Source organism: Sinocyclocheilus rhinocerous, unplaced genomic scaffold (genome assembly GCF_001515625.1).
Source record: "Sinocyclocheilus rhinocerous isolate Xijiao unplaced genomic scaffold, SAMN03320098_v1.1 scaffold853, whole genome shotgun sequence".
NCBI classification, from domain to species: Eukaryota; Metazoa; Chordata; class Actinopteri; order Cypriniformes; family Cyprinidae; genus Sinocyclocheilus; species Sinocyclocheilus rhinocerous.
Window position 1 is genome coordinate 159,922 of NW_015627738.1, and position 18,542 is coordinate 178,463.

At 37.3% G+C, this 18,542-nt stretch overlaps 1 protein-coding gene across 1 annotated transcript in view; it reads left to right on the forward strand.

The window, feature by feature from the left end:
* Window positions 1-18,542, forward strand: part of LOC107733414 (kelch-like protein 29) — a 148,695-nt gene that overhangs the window by 88,842 nt on the left and 41,311 nt on the right. Inside the window, exons 10-12 of the mRNA XM_016545019.1 lie at window positions 6,927-7,125; window positions 16,667-16,849; window positions 17,822-18,002. Coding sequence (XP_016400505.1) covers window positions 6,927-7,125; window positions 16,667-16,849; window positions 17,822-18,002 — 563 coding nt within the window. The remainder of the gene's footprint in view (window positions 1-6,926; window positions 7,126-16,666; window positions 16,850-17,821; window positions 18,003-18,542) is intronic.

Genomic DNA, 18,542 nt, shown 5'->3' on the forward strand with positions numbered 1-18,542 from the left:
TGCTATGACAATCTGGCTTCTGAATCAGCTACTGTTTTGTTATTAGTTTAAGTATTTGCTATTGACTGTTCAAATGCGGAGTTTTGTGCAGCGCTGAGTAACGCGTTTTGTGTGTGTGTGTGTGTGTGTGTGTGTGTGAGAGAGAGAGAGAGAGAGACAGGGTCGCATCACAGTGGAGTCAGCTGTCTTAACCGTGGCTTGTGTACTGCAAACACATACCAGCTTCATCACTGTGTCTGTCACGTGACTCTGTTCCCCTTTCGGGCTCTGTTTTTACATTTATTTTGAAAGATGAAGCTCGTGATTATGGTAAGGGGCGTTACATTTCCGACAGGTGCTTGTGGTGTTCGGCCAATCACAGTGCACTGGGTCAGCTGGCCAATCAGAGCGGACTGCGCTTGTCAAAGGAGGGGGCTTTGTAGAAAACGAAGCGTTTGAGAGAGGCGGGGCATAGAGGACCTACAATAATGTACAGTATTTGAAAAATAATGTGTTTTTTGAACATTAAAGCATGTCAACATATTCTGTTACACCAAATACACAAAATAATGATCTTTAAAAAAGCATCATATGACCCCTTTAAAAGTTTTGATTCTGTGAACCTCTGAAACTTGACTGCAGAATGCAGCGAATTGACCAACCAGAGTCAAACATTCCAGACTGATATTTTTATATTTTAGAGAACAGATTTTTTTATGTCTTGCCGTGATTTGTCTTTTCATCAGCTAGAGAGAAAGAAAGAGACGATGTGAAGTCGCTTCCTCCTGTAAATAGGAATATCTGTCAAAAGTATTGAATCAGAAACCTGTGGCTGTTTTTACTTGTCAGAGATCAATAGCAATTTGATGAGTATCAAATACGTTGCTGTCTGTTCTGATGCGTTCAAATGTAGCTGTTCTGTGAGGACGCATCAGTGAAGTGCCACAACACTGTGTCAGATTGACAGATGCCTCTTGATGCATGTGAATATATACAGAGTGTGATGTTTCATAGCTCTTTTTTTGTCTTGCCAACTCTAAAATAGCATCCAAACTTTAGAATGAATCCATCTGCTATTCACCCTTTGTTTTAAACAAAATGCATTTGCATGCAATCATGCACCATATTTCCAGAGGTTTGAATGGTCTAGAAGTGATGCAACAGTGATTCAAGCCATTTCGTTTGTTCATTCATTCATTCAATTTTATTTAGTTAGTTATTTTGAAATTGTATTTGTATTTGTATTTTAGTATTTTAACATGACTTTTATTTTTGTATTTTATTGCCATTCTGTATGAAACATGCTATATACCAACTAGCCTTTTCTTGTTTTAAATCATTTGCGTGACAGTGTATTGAAGGTATGTGAATATATGTACAGAGCAGCTCGGTTTTGTCTCGCCAACTCTGAAATACCATCCAAACCTTAGAATGAATCCATCCATCTGTTAAAAGTTTTGATTGTAGGGCTGGGTTTTGACACAAATTTCATGGTTCGATTCTCATTCACAAGCTTGCAATTCGATTCAATTACCAATTCGATTTGATTCGATTCAATATAGATTATTTTGGATACATATTAGGTACACATGCCAAATTTTCTCAGGGAAAAAAAATCTCTCAACTAATGCCGTAAAATATACATGAGAGTCAGTTGGTACTACATTACTATAATATTGAAGTTTAAAATTGACTGATTTGTAGTACAACTGTTAAAATTACACTTAATGAAGTTTTTAAAATTATAAAGTTACAATTACATAATAATATTTCTACTTCAATTCGTTTTTTGTTTTTTTGTTTTTTATGTAAATTTGAAATATAAACCTTTAAATGGTGGCTGTCATAAAAACTTGATGGATTTATTCAAACATAAATTAAACATTGAAGAACAGTAAAAATTATAATGAATATGTTATATGGTGCATATATTTACAGTTTACTTTTCTATCTGACTAATGAGTTTATGGTCACTGAATATGTTTTTCTGAGGTAAATGTGACGTTACGTGACATTGTTTACAAGACGTTATATTGACGTCTTTGCGCGGCTGAAACACTAATTGAGCGATTACATGAGACAGGATACGGATTGTAAAGTTGTACTCTTTCTTTTAATTTACCTTCGGATGTTTAGTCATGTTTATTTTGTGCTGAAACTGGTATTAATGTGGAGGAGATCTGATCAGTTCACGTGCGCTATGTGCTTCAGTGATCTGTCACAGATTAAACAGCGCCAAAATGGCATTTACTGTTTGAATACTGCAATACAATGGACAGAATTTGAAATCTGAGACTTTGTTTCTTATTAAAAGTACCAAAACACAATGCTTATTGCGATATATTGGATGGGAGGTGTGCTTCAATGTTCCGTCCATTAATTGAAAGCAGGCTAGACTAATCGATTCTTGGGATTTAAGAATCGATATCGTTGTGTAAAAATGAGAATCGATTAAAATCGAGATATCGATATTTTTTTACCCAGCCCTATTTGATTGGTCTAGAAGCGTTGCAACAGTTTTGCACAACAAAAAACGCATTTCCCATCACAAGTAAAGCGTGAATCACACATTCTGTTGTATCTTCCCGTGATTGTCGGGAAGTGATAAAGATGCTAATGCATGCATTTTATCCCATCCGGAATCACTTGAGCACATCATATAGTGTAGATCAGATATGTTTGCACTGAAAGCATCCATGTTTTCTGACCTTGCATTTATGTTTTTACTCAGGATTCATCTTTTGGCCCAGTAAAGCTGCGGTTTGTGCTGTCTTAATCTGGTATTCAGCGTGCTATAGTCTGGCTCCCTCATGGCATGACATTATTGCAGATACGCTCAGGCGAGTGGTGAGCGGAGCTGCATTTGGATTCCTAGATCATTCAGTCGATAAGTCTTGATTGCCTGAGCAGTGGAGGGAATGGTTGTAATCCTGAGGGATTTCTTCGGCGGCCATGCTGCCTCTAGATTGCTAGAAACACCTTTTTCAGATACCACTTTTCATTTATTTGATCCGTTCTCATGCCACGACTGGTTTTGAGTCCCCACCTGAAATGCCAGATTGATAAACTGTTTGAAAGTGACGGTGCAGATTTTTCCAGTCTCGCTGGGGACTTTAGTAAAATGCCACCAGTGCCGCCAGTAAATCTCTGACCTTTCTACCTTTCTGGTTGGAAATACTGCACGCTCTCGCATGCAGATGTGGTTTGTTCGAAACGAATGGTCCTTCTGAAACGGATCGGTGTGAGAAAGCGACGGTGAGCCGCACCAGATGTTGTCCGTGTCTTTTTGCGTTGACATTCCCGCTGGCACGCTGGGATTGTTCCCCATGGAAGCCCGCTGTTGATCGAGCCCAAAAAAAGCAGTGTTTGGAAAGGATCACCGGAACGTCAAGCTGTTCACACGGCCTGTTATCAAACAAATAAAAATTGACCAGCTCTGATAACACTCGGGATCATGGTGTGATTGTTGACCAGATGCATTATGTGGGTTTAACAGATCTACCAGGCTGCATGGATATGGCTACATATCACATATACTTTATTTGTTTGTTTGTTTGCTCTGTAATTAATTTAATAATTTATTTGTTCTTTAATTAATTCGTTCATTATTCTATTTTTGTATTCCATTTATTCATTCATTCATTCCTTCATTCATTCATAGTTTAAATTAATTAGTTTAATTTAATTTATTTCATAAATACATTTTTATTAATTTTATGAATATTTAATTTATTTATATTAAAAATATAATCATTATAAATGTGTAAATACATTGAAAATACATTTTAAAGGTTATTATCTGATGTAATTTTGATTTCAAATGTTATATAAATTTAATTAAACACATAAATTATTTAATTGCCTTTCTCCTAATTTTTCTTTCATTTTCATTTCATTTTAAATGAACTTTTCTATGATTTTAACATGACTTTTAGCCTGCCTATGTTCAATTCAATTCACGTTTATTTGTATGGTGATTTTCACGATACAAATCGTTGCAAAGCAGCTTCACAGAAAATTAAAGTTTCTACATTATATTTAGGAGAAGCTTATCAGTGGTGACTATAGCCCTATTCGCACGGGATTAGTATTACCTGGTGACCTCCAGTCATTTGTAATAATTGCGGAGGTTGTCTGTGATCTTAATCCCGTGCGAATCGGCCATGTCTGTAATTTGTAAAGTAAAAATTCCCCCGCAAATGACCTACCATATTTCGCCGAACACCGAGGTGCTGTGATAATATTAGTCCCGTGTGAATCGGCATCTCTGTGATTCGGCCAGCATTTGGCGGGTCGTATATCATTTTTCGAGGTTTTTGTTTGCTGTGCGCCTTTTTATCCATCTTCTGCGAAGAATGGAGCTGCGTTGGAGTGTTTGATAGTATTTTGGGTGCTGTCATCATATCGCTCATACAATTTGCAGAAAGAGAAAGCTGAAAAGGTTTTGAGGTTAATGTGTTACAAATAAATCAAGCATAAAGCTTGATATATTATTTTAACCTGGTGAAATGTAAATGACACAGCGCACGAAAATATATTAATTTTTTTTTTTTAAATCCATCTGGACCATAGAACGGGACTCTCAAAGCCTTGACATCCGGGTATCCGGGAGACAAGTCAGTAAATTCGAGTAAAATCACAGGCTTCGCTTATCCCGTGCGAATGCACCACACGAAATTCAGATGTGGGGGGGTAATTTCAAAATCACACAAGGTCTCCAGATAATACTAATCCCGTGCGAATAGGGTTTATGTCAAGTTGATGTCTATATGGCAGAAATGTACAGTAAAAATCATCCAGATAGTTCTGAATTTCACAGGAGTCCAGTTATGTATTCAAACAAACGGTGAACACTATTACATTTACATTTAGTCATTTTGCAGACGCTTTTTTCCAAAGCGACTTACAATTGGGGACTACATAAAGCGATTTTTCTTAAAGAGGCAAACAGACACAGGAAGTGCTTGAGATAACAAGTTTTAGGCATTGTTCAAATAAGTACAAGCTAGAAAGGGAAGGAATAAATAAAGAGAAAGACAAAGTTTTTTTTTATTTTATTTTTTTTACATTTACTATTAATGGCAATGATTACATTTTGCGATCAAACTTATAGCAAAATGTGGTAGTTCTGTATGTTGTTTCATGGTTGGCATCATCTGAGGTCCTCTGAGGGGTTGGCAACATCTCTTCTCAGGTGTCCGGTCATCTCAGATCTTTGTAAGAGCTGGATCCAGACTGAAGCTTGTGTAATTCCTAGTTACCATGGGATGCCAATGTGGCAGAAACAGAGAAAAGAAAAAAATTAGCGTAGCTGCTGTTCCAACCAAACAAAATTGATTGCAATGCAGCGATTGACTGACGGCAAGACAGCCCCCTGAACGCCCCCCAGTTATCCTATGTACTACCAGAAGTCCAGAGTTTTTAGGGCCTTATAAGTAAGTAGAAATATTTTGTAACTGATACGGAACTTGATAGGTAGCCAGTGTAGACATTATAAAATTGGGGTAATATGATCATATTTTCTTGACCTGGTAAGGACTCTAGCCGCTGCATTTTGGACTACCTGTAACTTGTTTATTGAAGATGCAGGACAACCACCTAGCAGTGCATTACAATAGTCCAGTCTAGAGGTCATGAATGCATGAACTAGCTTTTCTGCATCAGAAACAGGTAACATGTTCCGTAGCTTGGCAATGTTAAGATAGAAGAATGCTGTTTTTGTAACATGTGAAATATGATTATTCAAATTTTTGTCTGTAGAGGAAGTAACAGTGCATCCGTCTAGATGCAAATTGTAATCTGAGAGATTCTGTGTACTGTTTTTTGGTCCAATAAGTAATATCTCTGTCTTATCCAAATTTAATAGGAGAAAATGATTGGTCAGCCAATCTTTTACATTTTTAAAACACACTGTTATATAGTTGAGTTTCACCAGCATAATGGAAAGTAATCCCGTATTTTCTAATAATATTACCAAGGGTCAACATGTATATTGAAAATAGCAGAGGACCTAGGACAGATCCATGTGGCACTCCATACATTACTGGCGTTAATTGAGATGATTCCTCGTTTAAATAAAAGTGATAACAGTCAGACAGGTAGAATCTAAATCGTCTTAAAGCCTGCCATTGAATACCTGTATAGTTTTGTAATCGATCTCTGAGTATGTCATGATCTAAAGTGTCAAACGCAGCACTAAGATCAAGTAAAACTAGCAATGAGATGCGGCTTTGGTCTGATGCAAGAAGCAAGTCATTTGTAATTTTAACAAGTGAAGTTTTGTGCTATGATGGGGCCTGAAACCTGACTGGAATTCTTCATAGTTATAAATTTTTTGCTGGAAGGAGCACAATTGAGCAGACACAACTTATCTAAAATTTTAGACATAAACGGATAATTTGACATGGATCTGTAATTTGCCAGTTCACTAGGATCTAATTGTGGTTACTTAATAAGAGGTTTAATAACTGCCCAATTGAAGGTTTTGGTACGTGACCTAGAGATGACAACGAGTTAATAATATTGAGAAGCGATTCTTCTGCTACAGGTAACAACTACTGTATGTCTGTTGAAATACCGTTCTGTATGAAACATGTTATACATACTTGTATAACTTATTCAGTTTCTGACAGTGTTTGTTGAATGTAAATCAACTGAAAATGGAAAAAAGAACCTGTTTAACTTCCAGCTCTGATATTCAGACTTGTTTTGATGTTTGTGTGGTTTGACGTTAGCAGAGGTTGTTTGTCTCCGAATAATGTGTATCAGTATCTATTTATTCATTAAAAATAATAATGCATTAAGGCATGAGGCCATCCATAATGGTAATTTACCACAATTAAGAGAGTGTAATGCACAAAGCTAACTCACATTTTTTTCGTTCTTTCTCTCTTCCCGCTCATTTCTTTTTTTCTGTCCTGTTTCCTCTCCGTCTGTCCTGTATCCAGCATGTGTCTGAGCTGTTGGCGGTGGTACGGCTTCCGTTCATCCATCCCAGCTACCTGCTGAACGTGGTGGACAACGAGGAGCTGATCAAATCTTCAGAGGCCTGCAGGGACCTGGTGAACGAAGCCAAGCGCTACCACATGCTGCCACACGCCCGCCAAGAGATGCAGACGCCCAGAACTCGCCCGCGACTGTCTGCCGGTACATTGTTCAGCATGGTTTATAGTCTCTTCAAGATTAGTATGAACCGTGTGGTGATCAGACACACACTGGTGCTTCTCTGAGCTGCATTTCTGTGAGTTTGTTTCTTCATGGGAACAGATTTGGAGAAATTCAGCATTCCATCACTTGCTCAGCAATGGATGCTCTGCAGTGAATGGGTGCCGTCAGAATGAGAGTCCAAACAGCTGATAAAAACATCACAATAATCCACAAGTAATCCACACCACTCCAGTCCATCAATCAATGTATTGTGAAGCCAAAAGCTATGTGTTTGTGAGAAACAAATCCATCATTAAGATGTTTTTAACTTCAAGATTCAGATGAGATGGCTTTTTCACTGGAGGATGCAATATTATGGACTATGGACTTAATGATGGATTTGTTTCTTATGAACACACAGCTTTTGGCTTCACAATACATTGATTGGCCTGGAGTGGTGTTCATTACTTGTGGATTATTGTGATGTTTTTATCAGCTGTTTGGACTCTCATTCTGACGGCACCCATTCACTGCAGGTGAGCAAGTGATGGAATGCTGAATTTCTTCAAATCTGAAGAAGAAACAAACTCGTCTACATCTTGGATGGCCTGAGGATGAGTAAACTTTAAGATATCTTCACTTTTGGGTGAACTATTCCTTTATTTAACTCGGCAAATTTTATTAGATGTGGTCGTGACTTGTACACTCTGGTTAGTAGTTGGTCTTTATGTATGCTGTGCGCTAGGGCTCCTTTTGCATGCTGTATTGTGTATTTTAGCATGTGTTGACCAATCAGCAGCCAGGACTGTTTTATAACAATGCAGTGCACAGATATAGAAGCAGCAGCAGCTTCTATATGCTGGATAGAAATCCGTCCTGATGCGGTGTGACAGAGCGTCTGGAATAGAGCCACAGCGCTGTCAGAGTTGCCAAAGCAAGCGTCAGTCGTGGCCGTCAGCGCACCTGCGCCTCTTATTACTGAGCTTTAGCCAGTGGGTAAATTTCACCTTTGTGTACTTAAGACAAGCTGCGCTGAAATTATCACACCCGACGACCCAGTTCACCGCCAACCGCAGGGCTTTAACATTCTCTACATTCATTATTATATAAAGAGTTAGTATAAAGAGAGTCAGAAACGGAAATCTGTTTTGATTCGTCTTTTGTTGTTGCTTTTGAATAGCACTGTTCTTTTTGAAAGCGCCACAGTGTTTACACCTTTCAGTGGAGTCCAAAAATGTGTTGAATGTCTTATCATGTAGGTCGGGATACAAGAAAGTATTTTAAAATGGAACAAAACATAAAACACCAAATGTGTGAGAAAGCCGCAGCTTTACTGAAAAATGACAAAAACTTTAAGGGTTTCAAACAGCGTGACCTTTTGCCATTTTGAATTACTGTATCCTATGCAGCGAGGCTGTTTTAACATGCAGTTCTTGGCAGTTTTTTAACATGGCAAAAATAAAGCACTTCACCTTTAGAGAACTAGGTGGATGGAGTTTTATGTCAGCAGCACCCATCCAAGTGGAAAGAACCAGGTTTATTTTGTTGTTTGGTCATGACATGACATACTGTAAAACACTGGTTATTGTCACGCTTTAACATGTAGTTTATAAATGCTGCAATTATAATTGTGAAACAGTGTGATTTTAAATGTTTATATACAGCGCTGACACTTTCCATTATTAGTGCATTTACTGTGAACACAAGTCTTTTGTCAGTTGAATTATTTTCTGTGGTAATTAGCGTACTAAACTTTCCTATGAAGTAAACTTGAAAACATTCACAGCCCATTTTTCTCACATAATACAAAATACATTTCTTAAGAGTTTGGAAGCTGCAGTTATGTACACTGAAGACTGAAAATTCTGCTTTGCATCACAGGAATAAATTGCATATTACAACTATTCACATAGAAAAATGCTATTTTAAATTGTAATAGTATTTCACAATATTACTATTTTTACTGTTTTTTAAAATCAAATAGATGCAGCCTTGGTGAGCAGAAAAGACTTCTTTTAAAACCCAAACTTAATTTGATAGTAGTGTGTTTTGGATTAAAAAAAAACGTTTAACAAAAAAAAAAAAAAAAAAAAAAATGTAGAATGGGGCTTGATTTTATCCCTTTGGGATTTATTGGATCATGAAAATTCAAGGATTTTTAATGTCATACGAAAAGAAAAGTAATTTAAATTTTACATGTGAGAAATTGCATTTTGAAGAAAGGTTGTATTTAATTTTTCTTAAATCAGGGATCATGTGTTAAGAAATTAAATAGACTCAGTACTAATTTCATGCTGACTTTAAATGCTACAAAGCCCCTTTTCTAATTATGTTTGAAGGTGCGTTTTCTCTCCTTCTCTGTTGTTTTATGCTCCCAAACCTGTTGCTAGAGGGTTTTTGGGAAAATCTAAATCCAGAAAGCTCCTTGAATTCTTTTCATGTCAAAATCCATTGCTGTGACCTGGAGCGGGGCAGAGGTGGGGCGATCAGTGGCGGACCGCCTGCTGCTTGAGTCTCTAATGCCACAGTCAGCAGGAAGGAGCCGAGCGCAGCGGGGTCCCGCGCTCCACGGGAGATCATGAGGCTGGCAGAAGGGCACGGACCCCGGGTCCCGATCCCAGCCACCCTGCATTAACACGAAATGAGAGAGGCGCTCGTGTAAATTTCGGCAGCACTTTAGATTTGAGGTAGTTTTCCCTCAATAAACTAATCCTAATTTGCTGTTTATATATAGTAAGTTATGTTTAAGAGTGGGATAGTATTAAGGGATCTAGAATATGATCATGCATTAATATACGCTTTATAAATACTAATAAACAGCCAATAGGCTAGTAATATGCATGCTAACAAGCAACTAGTTAATAGTGAATAGTGCTCCCTAATCTAAAGTGTTACCAAAATTTCATACAATGATTATAGTGACCAAAATGATTCATTATTTTTTACTGCGTGAGAACACGATGTGTTGTGTGAGAGCGCATGGCTTGTTGGACATAGCAACAGTAACTACGGAGGGCAGGTTTTTGCGAGGGTCAATTGCACATTAGCTTGTTTTACCAATTTACAACAAAAATGTGGTCAAATTTTTGCATTAGTCTGAACAAACAGCAGACGGACTGAATAAAATGTCTGTCTGACAGCAGGTGGCGCCTATGGAACAGCAGAAATAAAGCTGTTTCCACAGTAACCGCTGTGAACAAAGCAGCGCTGCGCTTATAAACACTACTTCATTAGACATTGCACAGAGGAAAGATGAAAAGAAAATGCCATTGAAACTTTTCTGAAGTCAGTCGGTTCTCACTTATGCATTCATAGAATTCATTCATTTACACATTCTTTCATATAATTTATTTCTCAGCATGGTTTTTAGTCATGGTTTCACACGAAACAAAACCTGCATGTTGCGTATTCGTGAAACTGTTGCTAACTTTGCTGAATAATTACCCTGAGATTTTCGAATCGCGATAATCAAATACGGCTTTATTGATAATTAAAATATGAAAGGGTAACACTAACCGTCAGGACTTTTTTACACTCGCGTATAAGCAGAAGTGTTGCTGCAGGCAGTCAGGCACCTGCTGGAGGACGCTGAGATGCGGTTGATGGTGGAACATGAGCAGAGCTGTCGCGTGGCGTTTGATTGATGCTGCTGCTATAATGTAGTGAGGGTTTGTGGGAAGGGGATTTTGTTTGTGGGAAAAAGGGGGGCTCTCATAACTGTAGCTGTACTGAAGCTGTACTGGTGTGAAGTGGGAACACAACCTGTAGTCGTGCGGCTGAAAGAGCTGCCACACGAACAGATGTTTGTGCCAATCAAATGCTTTTTCTTCTCTGGAAACGCCTGTGAACCCGAGCTTGAGCAGGAATATCACGCCGCTGGTTGCGTCACATTAGCGTGCGTGTTTCAGCACACATGCATCTTATTCGCTATCCACTGCAGCACCAGTATAGAGCTGTGTCATGAGTATTTAAATTGTTATTGTCATTATTTTTAGCATAAGTATGTCTCCTTTCTATGCAAATGAGACTTGTTATAGATTCCGCCGCATTCACAACAGTCATTGCTTGGTTCTTTTACAGCCTGCAGAAAGCTAATTTATTAAAAACAGATGTCTACTTAATAAAATACATAAAATGTAAATAACATTGTATGCTAAAAATGTATATAGTCATTTTTTTTAGCAGTTACACTTTTAAACTATAGTTAAAATTAAACAATTTTCTCTTAAATTGAAGAGATATTTGTATAAAATATATAACAGTTCCCTTTCAGTCAGTCACGTTCGACGTTACGTCAGTCGTGACTGACGAATTGGGATCTCGCCCGAGAGCCCAATCACCTTCGAGTGTTAACTAAACAAGCCAATGACAGTTGGCGTGCGTGTTTCGCCTTTGGGAAAACAGCTGGCGTTGGTGTTACGGCGTGTCAGCGGGGGTTGCCATCCAGGCTGCTGAAACCTCGGCAAGTTGCAGCGTCCATTCTGCGGTCTCGCCGCGACCTCCCCTGGGCGCTTCAGCGCTCTCTAAAAGAATATTTTTCCTTCTAAAAGAGCTATTTCTAAAAGAGCTTCACGAGTGTAGGGTTTTTCAACTCAAAAAGGGAAATATTTATGACGAATTATAACTGGTTATGATTCATAATAAATATTTAGATTAGATCTTTGAATTAGACATTTGTCCATGTGTACATAATTCCTTTAGGAAATCTGCTACTAAAACAGACAGACACATTGAAATAAATGACATTATCAGCAGCTGCAATTCATTGTTGCTGTATCTCCCCAGAGAGATTTATACAGTGTGTGCTGTATGGGTCTTTGTTCATTTTATTGAACCACTGTATTGAAAAAAATTACACAGAGACAATAAAAGTCCCCAAGATAATTCATTTTTGTATTTCAGGATCCATTGAAATCAAAGGCAAGAGTTTTTTTTTTTTTTTACTTTTTTAAGATGCGAACAATGACATTTAATTTTCTGCTGTTACAGAGGCCTGACCCTTTCTGCCCCGATCCACTGTTTCTTTTATTTATTCATTTTTCAAGACGATGAATGTCATGAATTTTAATTCAGAAGATAAGATCGTGTTGGGTACTTTCAGTTAGTACAGAATAATGGCGCCTGAAGCCTTTTTCATGCCAGTGAGTCTGTACTTTTCTTTAAATAGAAATATACTTGTATATTTTTGTCAGGGCAAACTTTGCTGATAGCGCTCTGGATATTTTCTGTCAGTCTGTGTTGAGTTACGCCTCATTTTTAGCAGGGAACATATGTTATCTCCACAAAATTGTCATGTTTTTGACTCAGAGGCTATTATTTTTTTCTTGTTATATCCCTTTTTCTTATGAAATGTTTTCTCGCTACCTCTTTGTGATATTCCTTTTTCCATTTTCTTTTGTCTTTTTTGTGTTTCTGTGTCAGAATAAAATGAATTACAGAATGAAAGGCCCGTGATGTGGCATAAGCAGTCGGCGTAGATACTTCATGCACTGTAGAGAGGAAAACACATTCATAATTGATCAGAAAACAACTTCTGTTTGTAGATAATTTCGCTCTGAACAAAAACTTCTCTATTAAATGCATTGTTTGGTTGTTGAACTTGCATGTCAAAAAGTACACAGTTCACTTCTGTCTGCTTCATATTTACTGCATTAAGCTCCAGTTATTCATCACATGGGCTTGTACATAAACCCTTGCACATACAGTACCGGTCAAAAGTGTAAGTTTAATGTTTTTGAAATTAGTCTCTTCTCAAAAATACAGTAAAATCAGTATTATTGTGAAATATTATTACAATTTAAAATACCTGTGTTCTATATGAATATATTTTAAAATGTAATTTATTTCTGAGATGCAAAGCTGAATTTTCAGCATCATTACGCCAGTCTTAAGTGTCACATGATCCTTCAGAAATCATTCTAATATGCTGTTTCGCTGGTAAAGAATTATTATTAATGTTGAGAACAGTTGTCCTGCTTCATATTTTTGTGGAAACTATGATACACTGCCATAAGTTTGGTGTAAGTAAGATTTATATAAATTAAAGAAGGAAATTATTACTTTAATTCAGCAAGGACGCATTAAAGGGTTAGTTCACCCAAAAATAAAAATTCTGTCATTAATTACTCACCCTCATGTCGTTCCAAACCCGTAAGACCTCCCGTTCATCTTCGGAACACAAATTAAGATATTTTTGATGCATCCCGAGCATGGCCGTAGCCAGGCTTTGAAAATTAGTGAGGTTCAGGGGGTTTCTATAATAACCCCCTTATTATAGAATTGTGCTATAATAACCCCTATAAATACAACTAATTATATACACTATTAACACTTTAAAAGAGACCGAAATGTAGATGTTTGTAAAAAGATGTTTTCTCTGTTTTGGAGGGATGATCATTTTTAAATCATACCCTATTTATTGCATCAAAATTTGTTAATACTTTACTATATTTATGGGGTGGATCATTTTATCAGTTGTTTATTATTCATGTAACCATACATATTGCTGTTATAGTTTTTATTTATAATCATTATATAGCTGATAACTTTGTCTAGTGCTCTTATGAATGTTTATATAGCATGATTTGTGAAAATGTAACTACTATACTGAATGCGCCAGTCTTAAGTGTCACATGATCCTTCAGAAATCATTCTAATATGCTGTTTCGCTGGTAAAGAATTATTATTAATGTTGAGAACAGTTGTCCTGCTTCATATTTTTGTGGAAACTATGATACACTTCCATAAGTTTGGGGTAAGTAAGATTTATATAAATTAAAGAAGGAAATTATTACTTTAATTCAGCAAGGACGCATTAAAGGGTTAGTTCACCCAAAAAAAAAAATTCTGTCATTAATTACTCACCCTCATGTCGTTCCAAACCCGTAAGACCTCCCGTTCATCTTCGGAACACAAATTAAGAGATTTTTGATGCATCCCGAGCATGGCCGTAGCCAGGCTTTGAAAATTAGTGAGGTTCAGGGGGTTTCTATAATAACCCCCTTATTATAGAATTGTGCTATAATAACCCCTATAAATACATCTTCGGAACACAAATTAAGATATTTTTGATGCATCCCGAGCATGGCCGTAGCCAGGCTTTGAAAATTAGTGAGGTTCAGGGGGTTTCTATAATAACCCCCTTATTATATAATTGTGCTATAATAACCCCTATAAATACAACTAATTATATACACTATTAACACTTTAAAAGAGACCGAAATGTAGATGTTTGTAAAAAGATGTTTTCTCTGTTTTGGAGGGATGATCATTTTTAAATCATACCCTATTTATTGCAACAATTTGTTAATACTTTACTATATTTATGGGGTGGATAATTTTATCAGTTGTTTATTATTCATGCAACCATACATATTGCTGTTATAGTTTTTATTTATAACCATTATATAGCTGATAACTTTGTCTAACTACTATACTGAATGACTTAGCATAGACTTCTTCATGTCTAGTGTTTTCGTATTTCGTTTCATTCTGTAACCTACTTGTTCTACAGATCTCTGCACTAGTGTTAAATGCTACAGATTTGGACAGCGTTGATAACATTTCTGACAGATAATATAATGATTTATTTATTTATTTATTTATTTTTTGCTTTGCCCTTACCGAATGTCGTATCTTGTCAGCAATAACCTGTCCATGGACTTTTTTGGTTACTGCCAGTTTAAGTGCCGACGATGCAATGTTGCCAGATATTGCTATCAAAATAAACAACAACCTATAAATAAATAAATAAAAATAAACCGAAATTATTTCAAATCTTTTGCAAATTAGATAAGATAAAGATATCGCTGACCCTAAACCGCAACTTCCTACTTTATTAACTTTCTAAAGTGTCAAATTAAGTGGAAAAGACAAGTAAAAAAAACACTTATAATAGCTGGATCTGGCAACACGAAGGCTGCGCCCGCGCCCTCACTCACAACTCTCTCAAGCCTCGTTCACTCCACCAGCGTCTCACAGCGATCATTTTTATACCACAGACGCTAAACATACGGAATTAAACTGAATTATACATGCCGACATTCATATGAAGAGTTTAACAGCAAATTAGTCATTCAGAGAACAAATTTTATTTTTGAACATGAAAAATGTACCGAGGTCCGGACCTCGGTGACCTCATAGCTGGCTACGGGCCTGATCCCGAGAGCTCTCTGACCCTCCCATAGACAGCAAGGATCCTTACAAGATCAAGGTCCAGAAACGTAGCAAGGAGATCGGTAAAATAATCCATGTGACATCAGGGGTTCAACCGTAATTTTACGAAGCTACGAGAATACTTTTTTTGCGCAAAAGAAAAAAAATAACGACTTTATTCAAATTCGTCTCCTCCACATCACCCTAGTGCCATTTTGGAGAATATCCACTGAACGTAAACTGTTCAGATATAAACCGTTGGCGTTTGCTGTGTCAGCTGCGCCACGCGGATGATACGTTGTTTTCGTTCAAATCAAAGCGTACGTACAACGTAGAAAACGTATCCGCGTGGCGCAGCTGACACAGAACAGCAAACGCCAACGGTTTATATCTGAACGGTTTACGTTCAGTGGATATTCTCCAAAATGGCGCTATAGAGTGACGTGGAGGAGACGAATTTGAATAAAGTCGTTATTTTTTTTTCTTTTGCGCACAAAAAGTATTCTCGTAGCTTCGTAAAATTACGGTTGACCCCCTGATGTCACATGGATTATTTTACCGATCTCCTTGCTACGTTTCTGGACCTTGATCGTGCAAGGATCCTATGGGAGGGTCAGAGAGATTTCAGATTCCATCAAAAATATCTTAATTTGTGTTCCAAAGATGAACGCAGGTCTTACGGGTTTGGAACATCATGAGGGTGAGTAATTAATAACCGAATTTTCATTTTTGGGTGAACTATTCCTTTAAATTGATCAAAAGTGACAGTAATTACATTTATAATGTTACAAAAGATTTCTATTGAGCTTTCTATAATCCCTTCATATATTTGGTTTCCACAAAAATATGAAGCATCACAAATGTTTTTAACATGGATTATAATCAGAAATGTTTCTTGAGCAGCAAAGCAGCATATTAGAATGATTTCTGAAGGATCATGTGACACTGAAGACTGGAGTAATGATGCTGAAAATTCAGCTTTGACTCTCAGAAATAAATTACATTTTAACATGTATTCACATAGAAAACGGCAATTTTAAATTGTAATAATAATAATTGTGAAATAATAATATTTCACAATTTTACTGTTTTTACTGTATTTTTGATTAAATAAATGCAGCCTTACTGACCCTATTTTTATGTCTTCTTTCAAAAATATAAAAAAAAAATCTTTATTATTATTCAATCTTTTGACTGCTAGTGTAAATACGGTGACAGTATCAGCTGGTTTTGCCTGGTCACCCATTATAACCCTCACAAACACCCAGCTTGCACCAGTAACAGAGCAGCTCAGTCCATCTCGCAGTGTAATCTGGTCCGATGTGTTGCTTTGAGCAGGTTATTTCTGTGAATGTCAAGGTGTTTGTTTCTCCGTGCGTCTCCGCAGGTGTCGCTGAGGTGATCGTGCTAGTGGGTGGGCGGCAGGTCATCGGCATGAACCAGCGCTCGCTGACAGCCGTCACTTGCTTCAACCCTCAGAACAACAAGTGGTACCCCCTGGCCAGCCTGCCTTTCTACAACCGCGAGTTCTTCTCCGTCATATCGGCGGGGGATAATATCTACCTGTCAGGTAATCAAGCCGACAGTGTGTCACTTGCAGTTTGGTGGCCACCCGCAGGTGTCTGCTTTTATATTTAGCAGCTCACGCTCTGAGGGATGATGGGAAGGCAGAAGGCTGTTCCTCATCTCTGTCTTTACGACTGGCTGTGTGTCAAATTATGATGTTAAATATCCCACAAATCAAGTAGGATAAAATCAATAGCACATTAAAGACGACGCTTCTAAAGCTGCAGTGGCAATTTGTTAGTGAAAACTGTATATGAGTAGTGCATAACACATCCATGGACATCATGATTTTTAGATTTCATTTATTATAATCGTAAAAAGGAAAGTGTATGTCTTAGTTGCTGTTATATATTTTTAAATTGCATTTTTCTTCTGTAATTTATTTTAAATTATCCTGGCATGTGACAAATATTCCATGCAGTCTTTCAATTAATATGAGCTCACAAAATCCACATGAATAACTTTAAAAGAAATAGTAAAATACTGTTAACCAAGTTTTTAGCATGTCACACCACAGAAAATGTGAACAGAATTTAAAAAAAAAAAGAAAATCTGAAATGAATGCAGAGAAAAATATATAAAGAGTTGTATAAAAGATGTGAAGATGTATTGATTTGCTTATATAATATACCATTTTTATTTAAATGTAAAATAAATAAAATAAATTGTATATATTTTTATAAAATAAGATTTGTTTATATAATATACATATTATATTTATATAAAAATATTACATTCATGGAGATTTCTTATATAATTAGATTTATAAATATTAGTCTCTCTAAAGTAAACTAAAATGGACGCTGATACATGTTTCTGGAAGCAGCTAAAGCTGAATCCCTGAGAGAGAGGGAGATGCTCGTGTTGTTTTATGTGTTTCTGTCTTTTCATCAGCTGTGTTTTAATGGAGGTGTGATGTTGGAGGGTGTAAATGGAGACTTCAGCACTCATTTGTTTGGGCTTGCACCCTCTTTAGGAGGCATTGAGTCTGGAGTCACGCTGGCAGACGTGTGGTGCTACATGTCCCTGCTGGATAATTGGAATCTGGTGTCTCGGATGACAGTCCCGCGGTGCCGGCACAACAGCGTGGTGTACGACGGCAAGCTTTACACCATCGGAGGACTCGGAGTGGCCGGGAACCTGGATAATGTGGAAAGGTACCATGCAATAAAGCTGCTGTTTGAATTAAACATTTGATTGGAAGCCATTAGGTGTTTCAGATAAGCGTGTGGTCAGCTCTTTCTGTGCTGGGGGCCAATCTGATAATTGGATCTGTGCTGAAGTATGGAGGGAGTATTTTGCTGGCAGGTGACTGTGGCACAGATTGGATCGGGTTTCGCCGCTGCCGTGGACTGGAGCTATAATCGACCGTTACACTGAGGCAGTGACACAGTCAGTCGCTTTAAAAGGAACGGAATGTCAAAACGATAAGATGATGATGTCAACACAAACCACATTGGCATTTGAAAACCGTTTTATAGTCGGGAATATTGAAATCTACTAATTTCTTCATGCAGAATCACTCTTATTACATGATGAATCAATTTGTATTTGTTCGTTCTTCTGTTACATACAGTTTCCATCTCACTGCTTCTGTCGGCTCTTTATTCTGGTCTTGCGAAGCCAGACTTTTGACTATCAGCATAAAGCTGAGCTTCACAGTGTAGCTTATTCTGACTAAAAAAAACTGTTCCATT